This window comes from Phyllostomus hastatus, unplaced genomic scaffold, assembly GCF_019186645.2.
Source record: "Phyllostomus hastatus isolate PE091 unplaced genomic scaffold, TTU_PhHast_1.1 phas_scaffold_317, whole genome shotgun sequence".
In the NCBI taxonomy this organism is placed as follows: Eukaryota; Metazoa; Chordata; class Mammalia; order Chiroptera; family Phyllostomidae; genus Phyllostomus; species Phyllostomus hastatus.
This window is the reverse complement of record NW_025334023.1, coordinates 22460358-22479930: the sequence shown is the minus strand read 5'-3', so window position 1 is coordinate 22479930 and position 19573 is coordinate 22460358. Positions and strand designations below refer to the sequence as shown.

Genomic DNA, 19573 nt, shown 5'->3' with positions numbered 1-19573 from the left:
ACCTACCACCTAGCATTACACCTAACACATAATATGGTTATTGACTAAATAATTTATCTGTCAATTATTAACTAAACAATCTTTTGGAGGTTCCATTATATCCTCTATGAAGTAGGGACAATAAGGCCCACCCAGGGACATAGAAATACATGAACAAGTTAATGTTTGCAAAATGCTTAATACGGACACAGAAAGGATATGGTAGCTGTTAGTATTATTATTACAATTCACAGTCTTATCATTATTATATTATCATTACAGTCCCTCCTTCCTATCCCTGTCACTACACTCTAATAACTTGTTAAACATTTTCTTCAGCACCTGGACCTCATTTATTTTCCCTATCTTATCCCTGGTCACTGTTTCAATGCTTCAAACATTCATACAGGGGGCACCTCAAAAATACTCTTCTCTAAGTCCTTGGCCTTTTCAGCCCTAGTAATCATATTCTCCACCTCACTCCAGATGAACACAAATTCTTATTCAAAAATGTCCTACAAATTACAGTTTTTCTCCTCATAACACAAGTTCTAGTTCTTATATTTTCCCTCATAATAACGTGGTTTCCCTGATTCCTTGTTTTTATTCTAGTCTGGCAACACCATTCTGACTTCCCTTGAATCCTAGTCCACCTTTGATGATAAGCCACACCAAATTTATAAACTCATAAACCTGCACGGACCCAATGAACTGCTGTGTCTGGCCCTGGTCCTGGCTTTCCAGCCTGACCTTGCCAAGTCACTTCCATTTCAAAATGATGGTATTAAACCAAATTTGAACTGCAATACTCTTCTAAAATATGTGTATCTCATGTCTTTCCTCTTTTATCATTTACTTATTCCAGTCATTTCCCATTCTTTTCTAACTCCCAGTCCCATTTTCATCCAATCACTTTTCCTTATTGAAGATGATTTTTTCCTTTTAAATGAAAAAAAGAATGAGAACCTTCACAAATGAGCTCTCTCAACTGCCCTTATTGCCATCTCAAAAGTTTCTTTCCAGATTTGACTGTACGACCTGAAACAATAAAAATCCCAGAAGAAAATATAGTGAGTAAGCTTCTTGAAAAAAAAAGTTTCTTTCCATATTTTTGTTTCTTTCTTCATTTATTTTAGAGAAAAAAAACTGCCACTGCCCCTGATTACTTTCTACGCTTTTGCCTACCATCCCAATATTTTGTCACCTTCTTGATGGAATAGTCATTGTCTTCTAAGTCTCTGGTCTCTGCTATCTGCTGCTGGTTCTTCTCAATCTTGATAAAACTACTAATTTCTTATTTCCTGAAAATGCAATTTCCAAAAGAAGTTTTTAAACTCTTCATCTCATTGCCCTTTCCCTGTTGAAATTTTCTACCAACAGGTCTTTTCTAATCATGTCCATTTCTTTAGCAATGCACCATTTCTTGGCTCCTTATAATTCCAGTTCCACCCTTTCTGCTCAGACTTCATAATCACCAGACCCAAACAGCAACTTGCTACACAAGACTAATTCAGAAAATAAAGTACTTAAGGGCAGAGTTTTTTTGTTGGAAATAAAAGCATCCTCATAGATTGAATTGTCCATATTAGGAAATAGAAGAATGTCAATAAGAAAACTGATTGCTTTTAGCCAATAAAATATAAGTACATATTTTTAAATGCTATTAGAAATCATTATTTTGGAAGTAATAATATAAAGGTATATTCCTCTTTATGACAGATCATGGCTGTTTCTTCAAGCTAGAGTCTATGTACATTACATAGCTTGATTGTCACTTTTATACATAGTTTTGTGATCAAAAGGGAAATAATCTTTTCTCATTTATTGTACTCCCCACCCAAAAATAACAGTAATAACAACAACAATAATAATGTAATCACACTTTTAACTTCTCACAAAAATTCCTATGCCTCATTTCCAGTATTTACTCTTCCTTGGTCTGCATACTGATGATTTCAGAGTCTTTTATATTTCCCCTCTTAGAGCTTAAGCTATTTGATATTCACATTACAGTATTTGCACATTTTAGGTTTCCTGAACTTGAAAAGTAGCCCACACGCCTACACCTCCTTAGTAATAATGGGATTGTTTTTTTGCCTGACAGCATTGCCTATCACTTTCTGTTGCTCTCTCAGCAGGCTGTGATTGATTTCAATTTCCAGAGTTGATATTGACATTTTTGTTTTGGTTTCTAATTATTTTTTTCTTTTCATTTGAAATACAATGTTAATTGTTAGTTTCCTCCAAACACAGTGCTAGAAAAAAAGTCTAATCCATAATTATGTTAACCCCAGAAATCATAGAAACCAGCTTGCATCCCATCACTTTTTATTTCCAATTTTTATCACTAAATATGTGTATAATTAAGACAATGACAGAGTTTGATCGAATGCCCATGGGAAACACAATTTCTCATGACTCCTCACCATGCCTTGAACTTCACTTTATCCATTCTCTTTCATCCATAGGCCCCCCAGGCCCACCGGGGATAGTGATCGTTGAGGAAATCACAGAAAACACAGCCACACTCTCCTGGAGTCCAGCAGCTGACAACCACAGCCCCATCTCCTCCTACAACCTGCAGGCTCGCAGCCCCTTCTCTCTGGGCTGGCAAACAGTGAAAACAGGTAAGGGGTTCTAAGGCAGCGTCAAGTGTAAACAGGACAGCTTCCCATCGTGAGCTATTTTATATATGAATATATGTGCTAAGCATCTCAGTAGGATCATTCTGGATTCTTGAAACTTTGTTATTTATTAGAATATTATCAAGTATTTATTTCTTTTAATAAAGCTACCTTGCTTTCCTCTATTCTCAATTCCCCGGGAGGAACCACATCATTTATATTTGTTTGTTTGCTTATTGAAATAACTGTAGACTCACATAGAAGCTGCAAAAACAATACAGAGATTTCCTGTGGACCCAGCCCTCAGCTTCCCCCAATGATAATATTTTATACAACAATGGTACAATTATCAAACCAGAAAGCTGACATTAGGACAATGCTATTAACTAAACTATAGACTATATTCAAATTTCACCAATTTGTGTTAACTATTTTTTGTGTACAGTTCTATAAAATTGTATAAACTTGTATTGTATAGATTTGTCACCCCCAAGATACTCAGAAAACTATTCCATGACTCCAGTTTCCTGTGCTAACACTTCACATCACACATAAAAAGAAAATCTAACATAAAATCACATCATTTAAAACAATGCAGAATTTTAATGCATACTTCTAAGATGTTTGATTATATTTGCACTATTAAAAAATATTTCTTCCCTGATGGTTTCCATTTCATCTTATAACTAAATTTCCCCTACTTCTCCAAATGTGGCTGTCTTCAAGGTTATGTGACATTACACTATCTTGATAGTTATTAGAAATATATTTAATAAGTTCGTATTTGACAAGTATACAATGTCTATACAATGTAGTCTTCAGTTACAGTTGTCTGTACTGAGTAGGGAGTTGTCATTTTGTTTTACTATCTAAGTATAATAGGTTCATGTATACATATATAAACTTTGAATTTTTGGTACAAGCTAGGGTCAAATGAAATTGTATTTTGGGGGAAGCTCAAGAATTTGAACTAAATGTTAACTTTAGGGTTATTTGCTTACTTTAGAAGTCCCTACTATAAAGTTGCATCTTTATCTTTCAAATCTAATTTAATTGCTGGAAACAATTTTTAAGTTGGGAGATTTTTTTAAACTCAGTTCAGCAACACTTATTTTAAAAATCTATGATTGCAATGTGTTTATAAAAAATAGAAATTTTTCATAAATATATTTTTTGTAAGTGACCAATTTTGTTTGCCTTTATAGTAATAGGGCTTTAGCAAGATGTCTCTTCACCTAATGAAGTCATTTGTTTTTCCAAAACTCAATATCTCTTGGAGCTACTGCTAGAGATGTGCTGTCAAAAAACAGTGGTCAACTTTTGCATGCTCTAAAGTAGGTTTTAAATGCCTTCTGGTTTTTGCCCCTACACAATCTGACCACAGCTTCTTTCATGCCCATGACAGGGAATGAAATCCCTTCAGAGCCACATCAGCTTCACTGGGATGGACCTTTTGTTTCGATATGTGTTTTCTCATCTAAAACAATTTCAGTAAAGATCAGGTCTAATGCATAAATATCTATTAGAAGAAAATTATGGCTCTGGAGTTTGAACTCTCTAATAAAGTTAATGCAATTCATAAGCCAGTATTTAAAAAGCACTTAAGATTTCTTCATACACCAACTTCCAGCCAAGATGGAGGCATAGGTAGATACATTTTGCCTCCTTGCATGACCAATAGAAGACAACAACAAATTTAAAATAAAAAAATAACCAAAACTGCCAGAAAACCAAACTGTGAGGATATAGTTCGATTTGGATACAGTTCCATACAGTACTGTGTGGAAGTCCCACAACTAAGGAGTTAAAAAAGAAACATTCACCCATACCGGTAGGAGAAGTGGAGATGGGCATCCAGGGTGGAGAGGACTTGAGGCAAGGCAGTGGCTGAAGGACCAGGGTGGGCAAGGCAATGGCTGGCAGAGCAGGCAGTCCCACTTTGCTTTGCAAGTGGATAAACTGTGAGGAAGAGCCAGGGATTGAGAGATACTGTGCAACCCAGGGTTCCAGTGCAAGGAAATGAAACCTCAAAACCTCTGACTGAAAAAATCTGTGGGGGTTGAGGCAGCAGGAGAAACTCCCAGCCTCACATGAGAGTTCACTGGAGAGACCCACAGGGTTCTAGAGTATACACAAACCCATCCACCTCAGAATCAGCATCAGAAGGGCCCAATTTGCTTGTAAGTAGTGGGGGAAGTGACTAAAAGCCAGCAAGAGCTGAGCAAGTAGCATTGTTCCTCTCAGATCCCTCCCCAACATACAGCATCATAATGTAGTGATGTGGGTAGCCCTACCTTGGCAAATACCTAAGGCTCCACCCCTTAGTATGTATTAGGCACACTGAGACAAAAAAAAAATATGGCCCAAATCAACAGATCAGATCAAAAGAACAGATCAAAACTCCAGAAAAAATATAAGTAAGTGATGAAGAGATAGCCAACCTATCACATGCAGAGTTCAAAACACTGGTAATCAGGATGCTCACAAAAATGGTTGAGTATAGTCACAAAGTAGAGGAGAAAGTGAAGGGTATTTAAAGTGAAATAAAGGAAAGTGTACAAGGAACCTGCATTAAAAGGAAGGAAACAGGGACTCAAATCAACAGTTTGGACCAGAAGGAAGAAATAAACATTCAACCAAACAGAAAAGAATGAAGAAACAAGAATTCAAATAAATGAGGAGAGGCTTAGGAACCTCCAGGTCATCTTTAAACATTCCAACATCTAAATCATAGGGGTGCCAGAAGGAGAAGAGGAGGAGCAAGAAATTGAAAACTTATTTGAAAATATAATGGAGAATTTCACCAATCTGGCAAAGGAAATAGACTTCCAGGAAATCCAGGAAGCTCAGAGAGTCCCGAAGAAGTTGGACCCAAGGAAGCAGACACCAAGGCACATCATAATTACATTACCCAAGATTAAAGATATGGAGGGAATCTTAAAAGCAGCAAGAGTAAAGGAGACAGTTACCTACAAAGGAGTGCCCATAAGACTATCAGCTGGTTTCTCAAAAGAACCCTTTCAGGCAAGAAGGGACTGGAAAGAAGTATTCCAAGTTATGATAGGCAAGGACCTGCATCCATAATTATTCTATGCAGCAAAGCTATCATTTAGAATGGAAGGGCAGATAAAGTGCTTCCCAGATAAGGCCAAGTGAAGCAGTTCATCACCACCAAGCCATTATTATCTAAGAAAAAGAAGATCAAAACTATGAACAGTAAAATGACAACAAACTCACAACTATCAACAACCAACCTAAAAAAATGAACTAAACAAATAACTAGAACAAGAAAGGATTCACAAAAATAGAGATCACATGGAAGGTTATCAGCAGGGAGGGGGAGAGGGAGAATGGGAGAAAAGGTACAGGGAATAAGAAGCATAAATGGTAGGTACAACATAGACAGAGGGAGGTTAAGAATAGAGTAGGAAATGGAGAAGCCAAAGAACTTACATGTATGACCCATGGACTCGATCTGAAGTGGGGGAATGATGGTGGGAGGGGGGTACAGGGAAGAGGGGAAGAAAGGGAAGGAAAAAATGGGACAACTGTAATATCATAATCAAAAAATATTTTTTAAAAAGATTCCTTCATACACCAATGTGAAATCAAAGAATTGTGAACTCTTCATTTTTGACAAATGAAGTAATGAGTTGCATGTGAACCTTCTAGCTGAACACATCTGGATTTAACTTAACACTGCCTACCCCCAAATCAGACACAAATCATGTGACTGTGAATGGGGCTAATTTTTTCATTTTTAAGACAGTATGAAAACAACCATAAAAATAATTTCACTTGCAGACCCCTCTTCTGGTCAAATTGCTTTTGATTTGGAATCTAACTTTCTTCATCGTATTATTGAGCAGTTATCAGCTGACCTAGCTTTTTACTGTGTGTGTTTAGGAATACCAAAGCTTTTATAATATTAGAATTTATTTGTTATTTTTTACTTATTTCAAATATGTTTATTCACTATCACTATTCTTCTATCAGTGGATATTTCTTCTATCTGTGGATATGTTTTCCACTGATTGGTTAATTAAATTTGACAACTAGACTGGATTATTTAGTTTACATTTAATAATTTAATTGAACTATTTGATCCAATTCTTTTACTAGGAAACACATTTTGACAAGCTTTTCTCACTTAATCAATATGAGATTTCCCAGTCTTTAGTTGCTGTGTGTCCTCTCTGAAGCAGAATGCTGTCTTTGAAACTGACTTATCCCCATTGCTCCAGGAAGAGTATCTTTATGAAATAATACCTGCAAGGCTTTAAAAATAATAACTTTGATATACATTCTCTATTTTCTTTAATATTCACCATATTGTATTTGAAATAAAAATCCTAATTGCTATTAAAAAGTTTGTTTCAAATTTATTTTGTATTGTGTTATTGCATCAAAAATACTAATAATTTCAAGTCCACTTTTTACATTTATTTTATATTCTGTACAAGTAGCAATTAAGTTAAAATTTCTAAATCTTATTTTCATTTTTCTTTTTAAACAGGTGTTAGAATTAAGGATAGTGGAGAAGATGTGGGATAAGGGAAGGAATCTTGAAATGTATATGATTAAGAAACTGTAAATATATGTAGCTTTTAGAGGAAGAATATTTTTATGTTTGATTTCATTTTCTTTTTTAACATAAAGCCTGAATAATTACATCAAGATTAAAACAGAAGCTGTGCCAATTTTGATCATACCTGTCAATTTGAACTCCCCTTTTATTCATTTAATAATAATTTATTGAGAAGCTTTCAGTTAGTCTTCTAGGCATTTAGAATATATGAGTGAACAAAACAAAACAAAAAATATCTACCTTTGTGAGGAGTGTATTCTCATGGATGAGGACAAATAATAAAGAGAGAACATAGTAAACAAGGATACTAGATAGTATTTTAGAAATTCATTAATGAAAAAATAAACATTGTATTGTAAGGATAATCAAAAGTACTGTGATGGGACAATGTATTAATCTGTGCAGGCTGAGACAATAAAATACCACAAACTTAGTGGCTTAAACAACAGAAATTTATTTTTCTATAGTTCTGAAGGCTGGGAATTCCAAGATCTAGGTGCCAGCCAATTCAATTTGATTCCTGGTGAGAACCTCCCTCTTGACTTACAGATAGAAGCCTTCCCACTGTGTCTCCACATGGCAGAGAGCAAGGATTCAAGCTCCCTGCTGTCCCTGCTTACAAGGACACAAACCCTATCAGATCAGCGCCCCAGCCTTATGACCTCATTTGACTTTAATTACTTCTTATTTTTCACATAGCTTGAATTAATGTATTAAAAGATAAAGACTTACAATATCAGTCCTCCAATGTCTTCCCATTTCTCTCAGGATGAAAATCCAGTCCTGTATGATTTTGCCCTGCCATTCTCTTTCCAAACTCATCTTCAACCATTCTCCCTAAAACTCACTCTGCTCCTGAGTCACTAATCTTCTCATGCTTCTGTCATGTACTGACTCTTTGCAGGAATGTCAAACTTACTTTCTCTGGGGGCCACATCAGCCTCTTGGTTGCCTTTAAAGAGCCAAATGTAATTTTAGAACTGTATACATGTAACCACCCCTAATAGCTAAGTGAGAGCTCAGCACTGCTGCTGGGTTGAAACAAGGTGCTGGGCCAGATAAAACAAGGTGAAGGGCCGGATTAGGTCTGCAGACCCTGTGTTTACCGCCTGTGCTCTAATGACTTTGCAGTATTTGCTCTGTCCACCTGAGATGCTTCACCCTGGATACTAGCATAGCTACATCTATACTTCCTTAAAAATTTTATTCAAATGTACCTTCTCAATGAGGCTTATCCTGACCCCTTTGTTTTAAATTTCAACCTGCCTAAGGAGAAAAAGGAATCCTCATACACTCTTGGTGGGATTGCAAAATGGTGTAGCTACTGTGCAAATCAACAGTATGGTATGTGTTTTCCTCAAAAAAATTAAAAATAGAACTACCCTTTAACCCAATATTTCCATTTCTGGATATTTATCTGAAGAAATCCAAAAAACTAATTCAAAAAGACATATGCACTCATACATTCATTGCAACATTGTTTATAATAGGCAAGATATGGAAGCAACCTAAGTGTCCATCCATAGACAAGTAAATAAGATGTGGTACACACAGTAGAACCTCAGTTCTCGAACTTAATTCATTCCAGAAAATTGTTGGAGAAGTGATTCATTCAAAAAGCAAATCTCTTTTGTCTCCTGAGAGACATGTGACTGAACATACAGGTACAGCATCACAAACTGAAGTTTTGTTGGACAATAGAAACATTTTTTCATGAACTACTAGGTCAAGACCAAATTGTTCAATAATCACACACTTGCAAGCTGAGGTTTAACTGTATATATAATTGAGTATTATTCAGCCATGAAAGAGAATGAACTCTTGCCATTTGCAGCCACGTGGATAAACATAGAAGGTATTATGCTAAGTGAGGTAAGTTGGATAGAGAAAGACAGATATCATATGATTCCATCTATATGTGGAATATAAAAAACAAAATAAATGAATAAACAAAACATATAAACTCATAAATGCAGAGGACATTGTGATGGTTGCCAGACACTATGGGAGTTAGGGAGATGGGTGAAAAAAGGGAAGGGGTTAAAATGTATAAATTGCCAGTATAAAAACAGTCACAAGGATGTGAAGTACAGCATAGGATATGTCATCAATAATATTATAATAACTATGTATGGTTTTAGATGGGTACTAGATTTATCAGGGTTCACTTTATAAGTTATAAGTCATATAAATATCTAATTACTATGTTGTACACATGAAACTAATATAATATTGTATGTCAACTATGTAAATTATAAAAGTTATTAAAATAAATAAATAAATTGCAACCTGCCTGTTATGGATTGTATGGGGTCTGCTTCTTCCCAAAGTTCAATGTTGAAGCTTTAACACCCCAGAATGACTATATTTAGAAATGGAACCTCCGAGGTTATCAAATAGGTAATTGTACAGGGCCACGCCCAAGTAGGTTTATGGTTGTTCATATAGAAATAACACAATAATAAATAAATAATAATACAAAAATAAAGTCTGTGTTTCATGTACTTACAACTGTAAACTGACTTTTGCCTCACCCTGTATACATGAGCTTGGAGTTTAAGAAATTTAGAATATAGATATAAATTGGGAAATTATTGGCAGATAAGCTGCATTTAAAACTAAGAGATTGCATGTCATCTCCAAGGATATAAGTATAAAATAAAGAAGAATATAAAAGTTGAAAGCAGGAGAGTTCCAACAGTAAGAAGCTGTGGAGAAGAGCAACCAGCCAAAGAATACAGAGAGAATCCAATTCTTTATTTAAAAAGAAAACTGAGTTCATGAGAGGTACTACAAGACAAAGGAATAAAGTCTATCAAGGAAGAGAAAGTAATCAACTGCCAAATACTGATGACATGTCAAGTGTGATGAGGGCTGAGAATTGATCATTGATTTTAGCAACATGGAGGTCACTGGTGACTTTGAAAGTAGCAGTTCTAGTAAAATGGTAAGGACTAAAGTCTACGAAAATGGATTCAAGAGATAATGGAAGAGGAATTAATATAATTAAGAACTTTTGCTGGAAGTGGAGAATTCAAAATATGAATTGGAACATATGAATTTGCTGGAACAGGAAGTGGAGAATTCAACATATTTCAAAGGAAAGAAATGTTATTTGCTTATAGCTGGAGGGAGACAAGGAAAAGATGAAAGAATTGAGGATGACCCCAAGATTTTGGCTACAGCACCCATAAGAATGCAATTGTCACACACTAATTAAGAAATACTACAAAAGTAGGTAGGAGAGCTTAAGGTTGAGAACTTTATGCAAAGAGAAATATCTAATAAGCCATTGGACATATCATTCTGGAGTTTAGGGAAGAGGTTCATTGCTGGAGACATATTGCTGGAGACATGAAATATTGGAGACATCAGCATACAGAGGGTATTTAAAACCATGAGATTAGATCATCTGGAGGAAGAAAATGGGAAAGCTCTAACAGAATGGGCATGCATCTGAAAGATGAAAAGAAATCAGCCATGCAGACAGAAAAAGATAGGGAGTAACAAAACATATGTTAAGTTTTGAATAGTATTTCAAACAGAAGAGAATTACGAATTGTGTCAAAGGATGATGTTAGGTCAAGGAAAATGAGGACTTCAGACCTGAGCACAGGGTTTTAGTGACAGAGACCATTGGTGATCTTGACAGGAGTGGTAAGGGTGGAATGCAGGAGGTAAGTGCCCAATTGTGGTGGGCTTGAGAGAGCATGGAAGGAAAATGGAGACAGCAAGCAATAGCACAAACGTCCCTAAAGATGTTTTGCTCTAAAAGAAACATAGAAACTGGGTGAAGGATGAAAGGATAGGAAATTTTGAGAGAATTTTGTTTGTTTTGGTTTGGTTTGGTGGGAAAAATACCTGCATACTCGTATTCTGTGGGGAAAACATGCATTAAAGACTTTGTTTGGATTATGTGTGTGTGGGGGGGGCCAGAGGTGACACAGCTGAGATGGACTGGTTACTCTCTTCTACAGTAACTTAACCCTTGAGAACCATTAAGTTTCCTCAAAAGGTATTTAGGTTTCTATGAGAGTTAACAGTTAGAAGAATGTTCAGAAAAAAATGAGTATACAGGGAATTTTGCTAATGATGGATTATGAATCCCAAAGTTTTCACCAAAAGGGTTTCAAAGGGTGAAGGTGGATGGGAACTGGGACATAAAATAAAATGAGCAGAATTCTGTTGGGATTAGAATAAAAGAGATGAGAGATGAGCTAGAAGTCTGGAGTTGCTTGATGAGACTGACATAAAGAGAAGGGGTGGACAAAATAATTTTTAGTGTAGATAATGGCAAGTCATGCTATGGCAATTCATATGTAAAGATGAGATGAAAGAATTCTAATTAACTACAACAAACTTTGACATGTACACATGCTTAATTCCTGAAGCTTCATTTTGATTTTACTAATGAGGCCAGAGGTGACACCATGGCCACATATAATAAGGAAGTATGTATCAGCCTGCTTATCCTGTTAGTGCCTATGGTATCCTTGATTGCCATTTGTAACCAATTTCCAGTCTTCCTAATGATGTGAAATCTCCTGTCTCTCCATAGTCCCAGAAATCATAACAGGTGACATGGAGTCAGCCATGGCTGTGGACTTGAACCCCTGGGTGGAATATGAATTTAGAGTGGTTGCCACCAATCCCATTGGGACTGGAGATCCAAGCACCCCATCTCGAATGATCCGCACAAATGAAGCAGGTAAGGGTCGGAACTCTATTTGGATGTCTCTAATCACTTTGATAGCAAGTTGAATTTACCATGATTGTTTGCTTAGTATAATTTTTTCCTAACTCATTTACCTAGACATCATAAAACCATTTTAGTTAGAATTCTTGTTTTATTTGTTTTCATTCTCCTTATTTCTACAAATGCTTCAATTTCCTCCCAACCCTTGCAACCACTCATCTTCAAGTGACCATGAAAATGAATTTCTCTTCTTACTGTATACTCATTAATAGAGCAAATCTATAAAATTCAGAATAGATTGACTCACCCTCTTTTTCTCCAGTGATAACAGTTACCTTTAATTACAGTGTACTTCCTTAAAACTCTTTCTGTTGCCCTTCACCAGCTGACCTGGTATAAAGCAGGTTTTGGAAAGACATGGTCTCAACTCAATGCCTTCTTGATATCTGTGTATAATATAAATATACATCTGCTTCCTGACTCAGAAAACACAGCATTCTTCTGGTCTATTTTATTTTATTTTATTTTATTGTTGTTCAAGTACAATTTTCTATCTTTTACTCCCATCCCAGCCCAACTGCCCAACCCTCCCCACCTCCCATTTCCACCCACCCCTAGTTTTTGTCCATGTGACCTTTACACTTGTTCCTATAAACCCTTCCCCTTTTCCCTGAAATTCCCCTGTATTCTTCTAGTCTTTTAGAATGATATATCTCTAATAAAATATTTCTAATGACATGAAAGAGGAATTAAGTTTTATTTTTTTTAATTTAAGATGATTTGCTTACCACCTGGGTGAAGCAGAATAAAAACATTTTTTAGTAGATCTTTAATTACCTTGGACAAAGTTTTATTGAGATTAATCTTTTATGCCCTTGTAAATTTGGATATAAAAATATCTAGTAAGGCACTAGCTTGGGCAAACACAAATATTAATAATGATGAGAACAATCTGAAAGCAATGAAGAAATGGAAGGGTAAATTGCAGATAGACAGAGGGAGAAAAAACAAAATTTAATGACTTTAAACTCAATAATAACATATATCTCAATAATAATTAGGATGTAAGTTCACTGAGAATGAGGACTTTTGTCTTATTTGCTCACTGTCCAAGCTCTGGCACCTAGGCAGTGTCAGGCACCAGTGCCCCATATATCTTTGTGGAAAGATTAAAAGGGAATATTCCCTTTTTCCCTCTATATGTCCATAAGCACACAAGTATCAGGGTCAGAGACACATGTACATAGAAAACTAAGAGTTAGCTCTGTCCATTTTATATTATAGTTACAGAATTGAACCAAAAATGTAACATGTGACTTATTACCAATTAAACAAAGCTTATAATAATAAAAATAAATGACCAAAAGAGTTGACTCTCTGAAGCACATTCAGTTTTGCCTTTAAAAAATGTTTCTCTAAAACACATTGGTTCTTTTTTAAAAAGAAATAAAAAAGAAAAGAATCCCAAATGTTCAACTTATTGCATTAAGTGTGAATAACTGTACAAAAGATACTCAAATTCTTTCCATGTAAAAATTAAGCAAACAAGAAAATAAGAGATGAAGTAGCCTAAATATGTTGGAAAAGGTTCATTCACAGAAAATCCAACTATTTTGCTTTTGTGGTTTTCCTATTACAAGTTGTTTCCCTGCTACTTTTCCAATAGTGTGAGTTTTAAATGAACTTTAACTGCCTGTTTGGATTTTCTTGCATTCAGAAAGTCAGCCATGCTTTCACTGTGTACAGGTGTTCAATTGAGAGCATAACAGATTAGTCGGTCTTAATTTTATGAACCCACTGTGCAGATAGTGAAATAACTGTCAATATTAGTACTTATGTAATTTCTAAAAAGCTCTGACTTATTTTGCATATTGTTAATTGTGTTTAAGCAAAGGCAAAGATTACTGCTTAATTCAGAGGCTCTCCATAAATATTCATTTCAAAAATAAGTAATCTGTTTGGGATAAGACTCCTTTGAGATTTTTTATAGTTTAAGTCTCCTCATGCTATTAAAAAGCATTTTAGTAAAAAACACTTTTACTTTTCTAGCTCAAATGTATTCAGATGGTGCATTTTAAGTTTTCTCCCTCATCTGTTTCTGCATCTACCTTAATCACACAGCTCCTGTCTCTCCATTTTATCGAGTTTTGTATACGGCATTCTTTAGTCCATTAAAATCTTATGGGAGAGAAGAGAAATAGCATGAAAAATGCATGAAATGCTCTCCTTTGAAAGTGAGTTGAGAAGGCATGTGCTGCCTACTTTATGTTTCCTGTGATTTGGAACCACGCAGGGTGAGAGGTACTAATGGTGTTGAACCAAGTATTGAGTTTTGTGCCTGTTTTGTCAAGCAGCACAGATTAAAAGGGACACCAATATCCTGAGATGTTCTCTCCAGTGACACACTCTGCCTCTATTAAGTGCATGTCCTGTATTTTAAAAGATGATCCTGTTCTAATGGACCACATAAACTTTGAAAATCAACAGAGCTGCTTGGAAGAGAAAAGTCTCACATTTGGGATATATAGTTGGAAGTTTTATGTCCCTTTAAAATTATCTTATTTACTAGAATATTCTAAATCCCAAAGCAGCTTTAGTAAGGCATTTTTGCCTTAGAATTGCTCCTTTCCCACACATAAAAAATTCACTTTTCTTTGCAATTTCCTCTAAGATGTATTTTGAATTTTCCAGTCATCAAAACACTGATGGTAGCCAATAAATATAAAATATATTGATTTAGTCTGACTTTCTATTATTAAAATGTCAAAAAGTAATATAAATATATTTTTATTTTAATGCATATTTATACTTATTTATTTATAGTTCAATTTTATTACAAGTTTTAAATAGATGATAAATATCCCTATGTTTTATTTTAGAAATGTGTTACATCATCAAAACAGTATATAAATTTCAGTTTCATAATGGAAATGCTTTCTCTGTTGTTTAAAAAGATGACACTCAAGAGAAAAACACATTTTAGGATATGAATTTGAAATACATGCTATAGTAGAAGTGAAAATATATATATATATATATATAAATGAATATAGAAACAGCAATTCTCTCATTTAATTAAACTTTAATATTCTGTAAGTTATATATTTATAACATAATAATTGAAAGATAAATGAAAAGGAGAAAAAAGAATTATAACAATGTGACCTACAATTTACAAAGGTTTGGTCTCCTCTATAGTATAAAATTTTTATTATTATCAAAACTCTTGGTATAGATCTCAATATTTGCAATTATTGTTTTAAATCATGATGAATTTTATGTACCTATAATTACTAGTTTGAGTTTTGGAGTTAGGCAGATCTAGATTCATGTTCTTCTCCGCCACTTAGTAGCAAAAAAACATGGGTAAGATACATACATTGCTCCAAGGCTCAATTTTCTATTATAAAATGGGGATATTAGCACTACCTACCTCTTTGGGTCATTGTATTAAATAAGATAATGCATGTAATGAGCTTAGCATAGTGTCTGGCACATGGTAAATGCTTCATATCAGCCACTTGTTATTATCATTGGTTTTTATTGAGTTATTACTTTATTAAGTAAAAATTTAAACCATAGAAATTATGCATAAGTTGCTTTTATCATATTGAAGAAACATTTTCAGGTTAAACATATGTTTGTCAATACAGTTAGAGCTGTCCTGTGTCTTGGCTTGCAGCTAGCTCCTCCAAAACACTCTCCCAGCAAGAAGTCTCTGCTGCAGAATGGGTGCATCAGGCCCTGCGACTCAAACCACCTGAATGGCCTGGGAGTCAAGAGAACCTTTCAGAGTCTGGTGCACAGTTCAGAGCAGGCCTCTCCTCTAAATCCCCATGTCTAGCCTTTCTAGGGTCTCATTCTGTAAGTGGATTGTGATATTGTCCCAACAAGTAGACATTTTCTTTGGTTCTGAAAGCACAGACAAGACAAAACGAGCAGACAAAAAGTGTGTCAAATGAAACATCATGCTTTAAAAAAGTTTGTTCCACACTCAAATAGTTTTCAAGTTGCTTAGTATCCTGTGTTCTGTCTTACATTTTCTTCTTTGACAGTGAAATGGAAAATGCCACACACATATTTCTGTCCACAAAAGGAAAGATATTTTTTCTATATTTAAGAGATTAATGTTCAGCCAGATCAATATGAGTATCAAGAAGACAGATGAAAATTTTTTCTAGCCTTTGCACTTTCCACACTATAACATTATGTAACTGGTGTACTAACAGACTGAACTCTGTGGAGTTTAAACATAAAACAGTCTTCTTTTTCTCTTACCATGGCTTTCCAACATGTTCCGTCTGATTTCTGGCTTCAGCCTCACCTGTATCCAAGGCATGTTTAGGTACTAGAGAAGTCTCATTCTCAGGTTTTAAATTTTTTTTATTTAAATAAAAACTTTAACTTCCAATGCCATGTTTTTATCCCTCCATCCCAGCACAGGTTTGACCCAAATGTATTTACCTGTCTTTTTTTTTTCTTTCCAATTCCTTCCCCCACCTTCCAACTGCTGCTCTGCAACTTTCCAACCGAGACAAAAGGATGAGGAAAAACCACTTAGGCGGTAGAATTTGCAATTCTCACATGTTGTTGAGTGTTCCATGTGATGGCATTTGTCCACGTAATGCTTCTTTCTTTTGGATACATCGTGTACTTTGGAGACTCTCCTGTCCCCTAGCAGACAGCCCTATTGGGTGTGATCCCAACCAGCCTATTCAAGCCCACCTCCCATAATGTCAACTTGGGTCACAGTAGTTATTTCACATTCCTGTGCTGCCAGTTCTAGAAATACAGTGTTCTCAAATATTAATTTGCTCTCTGCTCTAGTGACATTGTGTGGGGCTGGGCCATCGTGCAAAATTCCAAAGCATCAGCTAGTATGTGAGGAGTAAGCATCTGTACTCTCCACAGTGGTTGTTTTGATCCTCTTCTCACTTAGCTTGAGGGGAAATGACATTCCCACTTCTCTTCTACTGACTACTGATGCGGGGAGGGAGCTGCCACAGCACATCCATCTGCTACACTGACAACTTCTTCAAAACATTCCTTGTGCTAAAATCATATGTATATGAGCTGGAGGGAGGCAATGGGAAAGAAGATGAATATTTTTTTCTCTATTTCTTAGCAGTTCTATGGTTTCATCTAGCCCACTTTGCTTTTAGCACCTGAAGTTATACGTGATTCATCCCCAGGCCAGAGAAGACTCATTTAACTTCCTACTACAATTTCTTTAGTGCTGTACATCATCTTCCTACTTCTGCAAGGATCTTGCTTTGTTCATATCTATATCTTCACCATTCTTGTCCATGATAATTTCTTGGGAAATCTCTCTGAGCTCAAAATTTATGGAAGGAACACAATAAAATACTATTGCAATATGAGATAGAGTTAAATTCCTTTTCTCTAGGGGTATGTGGATATGCCTTGTAAATGGCATTTAATGGGACTTTGAAAGGCAGACCAAATAGGACTGAGGCAGAATTATTTATAGGGGGGATTAAAACTACAGTTATCAGGCACTGGTGTGTACAGAGAAAAAGCATAAGGCTATTTGTGGGGGTTTTAAGGTCACTCCAGGCTATGTTTCTAAGAGAAATACTGCATCAAAAATACAAAGCATTCTGCTGAAATAATTGGGAAATTCTAAAATGAAATACTATTAATGAGCATTACAGCTTTCTTCAACCCAATGAATAATATAATTACATTAAATAAAAGAAATGGTTCTTAGTAATGTTAAAAGAAGGCAAAAATCATGTCAAGCAGCCTCTAAGACCAAATCTCAATAATTAGAGAAAAGAAGAAAATGGTATAGCTCGTAGAGCAGACAGTACTTTAAATCATAAAACCACTTTGGTCCAGGCAAGTCTTTTCTACAAAATGTATACAAAAAATAGATCTTCAGTTTTACAGGTACTGTGCAAACAAAGATGGTACCTTTAACAAATTCTTTTCTAACAGCAACTTCACTAATTGTTAGACATGTCTTTTAATGATAAATAATAAGGTGATGGAAGTACAGAAGATTTAAGCATGAAAGATAAATGGAGAATAAGAGGTTATCAACCCAGGAGTAAGCACAAGACACTCAAGTTTGACACTTGCTAATTTTCCAACCCCTGTAATATCATACACCAGTCCTGAATTGTGAGCCATGACCCAAGCCCTATGCTAAACACTTGCCTTTTATTATGCCATTTAATTCTCATATTAACTCTCTAAAGCAAGGAATGTTTATTCTTATTTTATAGAACGATTGTCATTCATGAGAAGGTTCATAAGTCAGAGAAATTGTACATTCCCTAAAATATCCTACCAACCTGTTTTGTAAACCAAAAATTTTATACTGCCTAGGTTTCCAAATTAAAACAAGGTAAGCCAAAACTGAAAGCACAATTCCCATGGAACTATCCATGGGAACAATATTCCCAGAACAATATTATACAGATTTCCAAAAAGATATTTTATTTCCAGATCACATGTCAATAGATTCATGCTGAACTTTTAGTGTTTACCATAGAAAACGTCACTACTTCGTCTTTTTCCAATCTAAGTAGATAATAACATTAGGTAATAGGTATACATTATAGTTACAGACATTGTGATAAGTAATTATGAAAACGACTTTAAAATGTAGGTAACATCATTATCTCCATGAGGCAACTAAAGGACAAAGAAGTTAAGAGATGTTTCCAGCCAACCAGCCAGAATAGTGGAAGCGGGATTCGAGCCCAGATCTCTCACTCCCACAAGAACACTTTTACCATTTGTGCGCACCTCTGTACTTATGCTGTCAAAGGCTTAAAAGCATTCTTTGAACTCTTTAGGAAACACCACTGGTATTTTTTATGTTGGAAACTCTTTAAATTTAAATATTTCTATCTGTAAAGTAAGCTTCAATGATAATTGGTTAACTAAAATATTAATGTGCCATGTACTTCAACTCAGGTAGGGAAAAGAAGTTTTTGAATTTCCCTCTTGACTCTCACCTTTGCTATATAAACAAACCTCTTCATTCTTTCTGTTCATCTATAACTTTCTTTCCAGACCACTCGCTGGATTGCCATTGAACTTCTAAATTGTGTTGCCTCCCCAGGTCTCTAATAAAGCTATAATAATACAATGAGCCATCTAAACATATACTGTAGTAGGTGCTGGAAATTATTTAGGGAAAAAGAAACACTGGCAGATAATTATATTCTGCCTTCTTTTGTTTAGAAGAAGGCAGAATACAATTTAATTAATTTACTTGAATGTTTTTATTATTTTTATTGTTTGAATATAGTTGTCTCCATTTTCCCACTATCATTTTCCCCAACCCCACCTACTCCCCCACCCTCTATCCTCCCCATCTTTGGCTTTGTCCATGGGTCCTTTATACATGTTTTTTGATGCCCCTTCATTTCTTTCCACCATTATTGCCCTCCCCCATCCCTTCTAGTTATTGTCAGTTGTTCTTAATTTCAGTGTCTCTGGTTATATTTTGCCGTGTTAATTAAAGCATATTGTTAGTGTGTCTGATTTTGCTAAAACTATTATACTTAGAGTTCTTTGAGATTCATGCTTAAATTCATGCATGCTCAAACTAAAGTAGTACACTGTATTTTGGTCACTCTGAATATTTACAACAATATTTTCAATGTATACAGTGAAAAGAAATAATAGTCTACATTTTGACATGCCAGG

The 19573-nt window shown here is 35.2% G+C and overlaps 1 protein-coding gene across 1 annotated transcript in view; it reads left to right on the top strand.

The window, feature by feature from the left end:
* CNTN5 (contactin 5) overlaps positions 1 to 19573 on the top strand; it is an 893122-nt gene that overhangs the window by 814247 nt on the left and 59302 nt on the right. Inside the window, exons 16-17 of the mRNA XM_045818134.1 lie at positions 2448 to 2606; positions 11750 to 11899. Of these exons, the coding sequence (XP_045674090.1) occupies positions 2448 to 2606; positions 11750 to 11899 (309 nt within the window). The remainder of the gene's footprint in view (positions 1 to 2447; positions 2607 to 11749; positions 11900 to 19573) is intronic.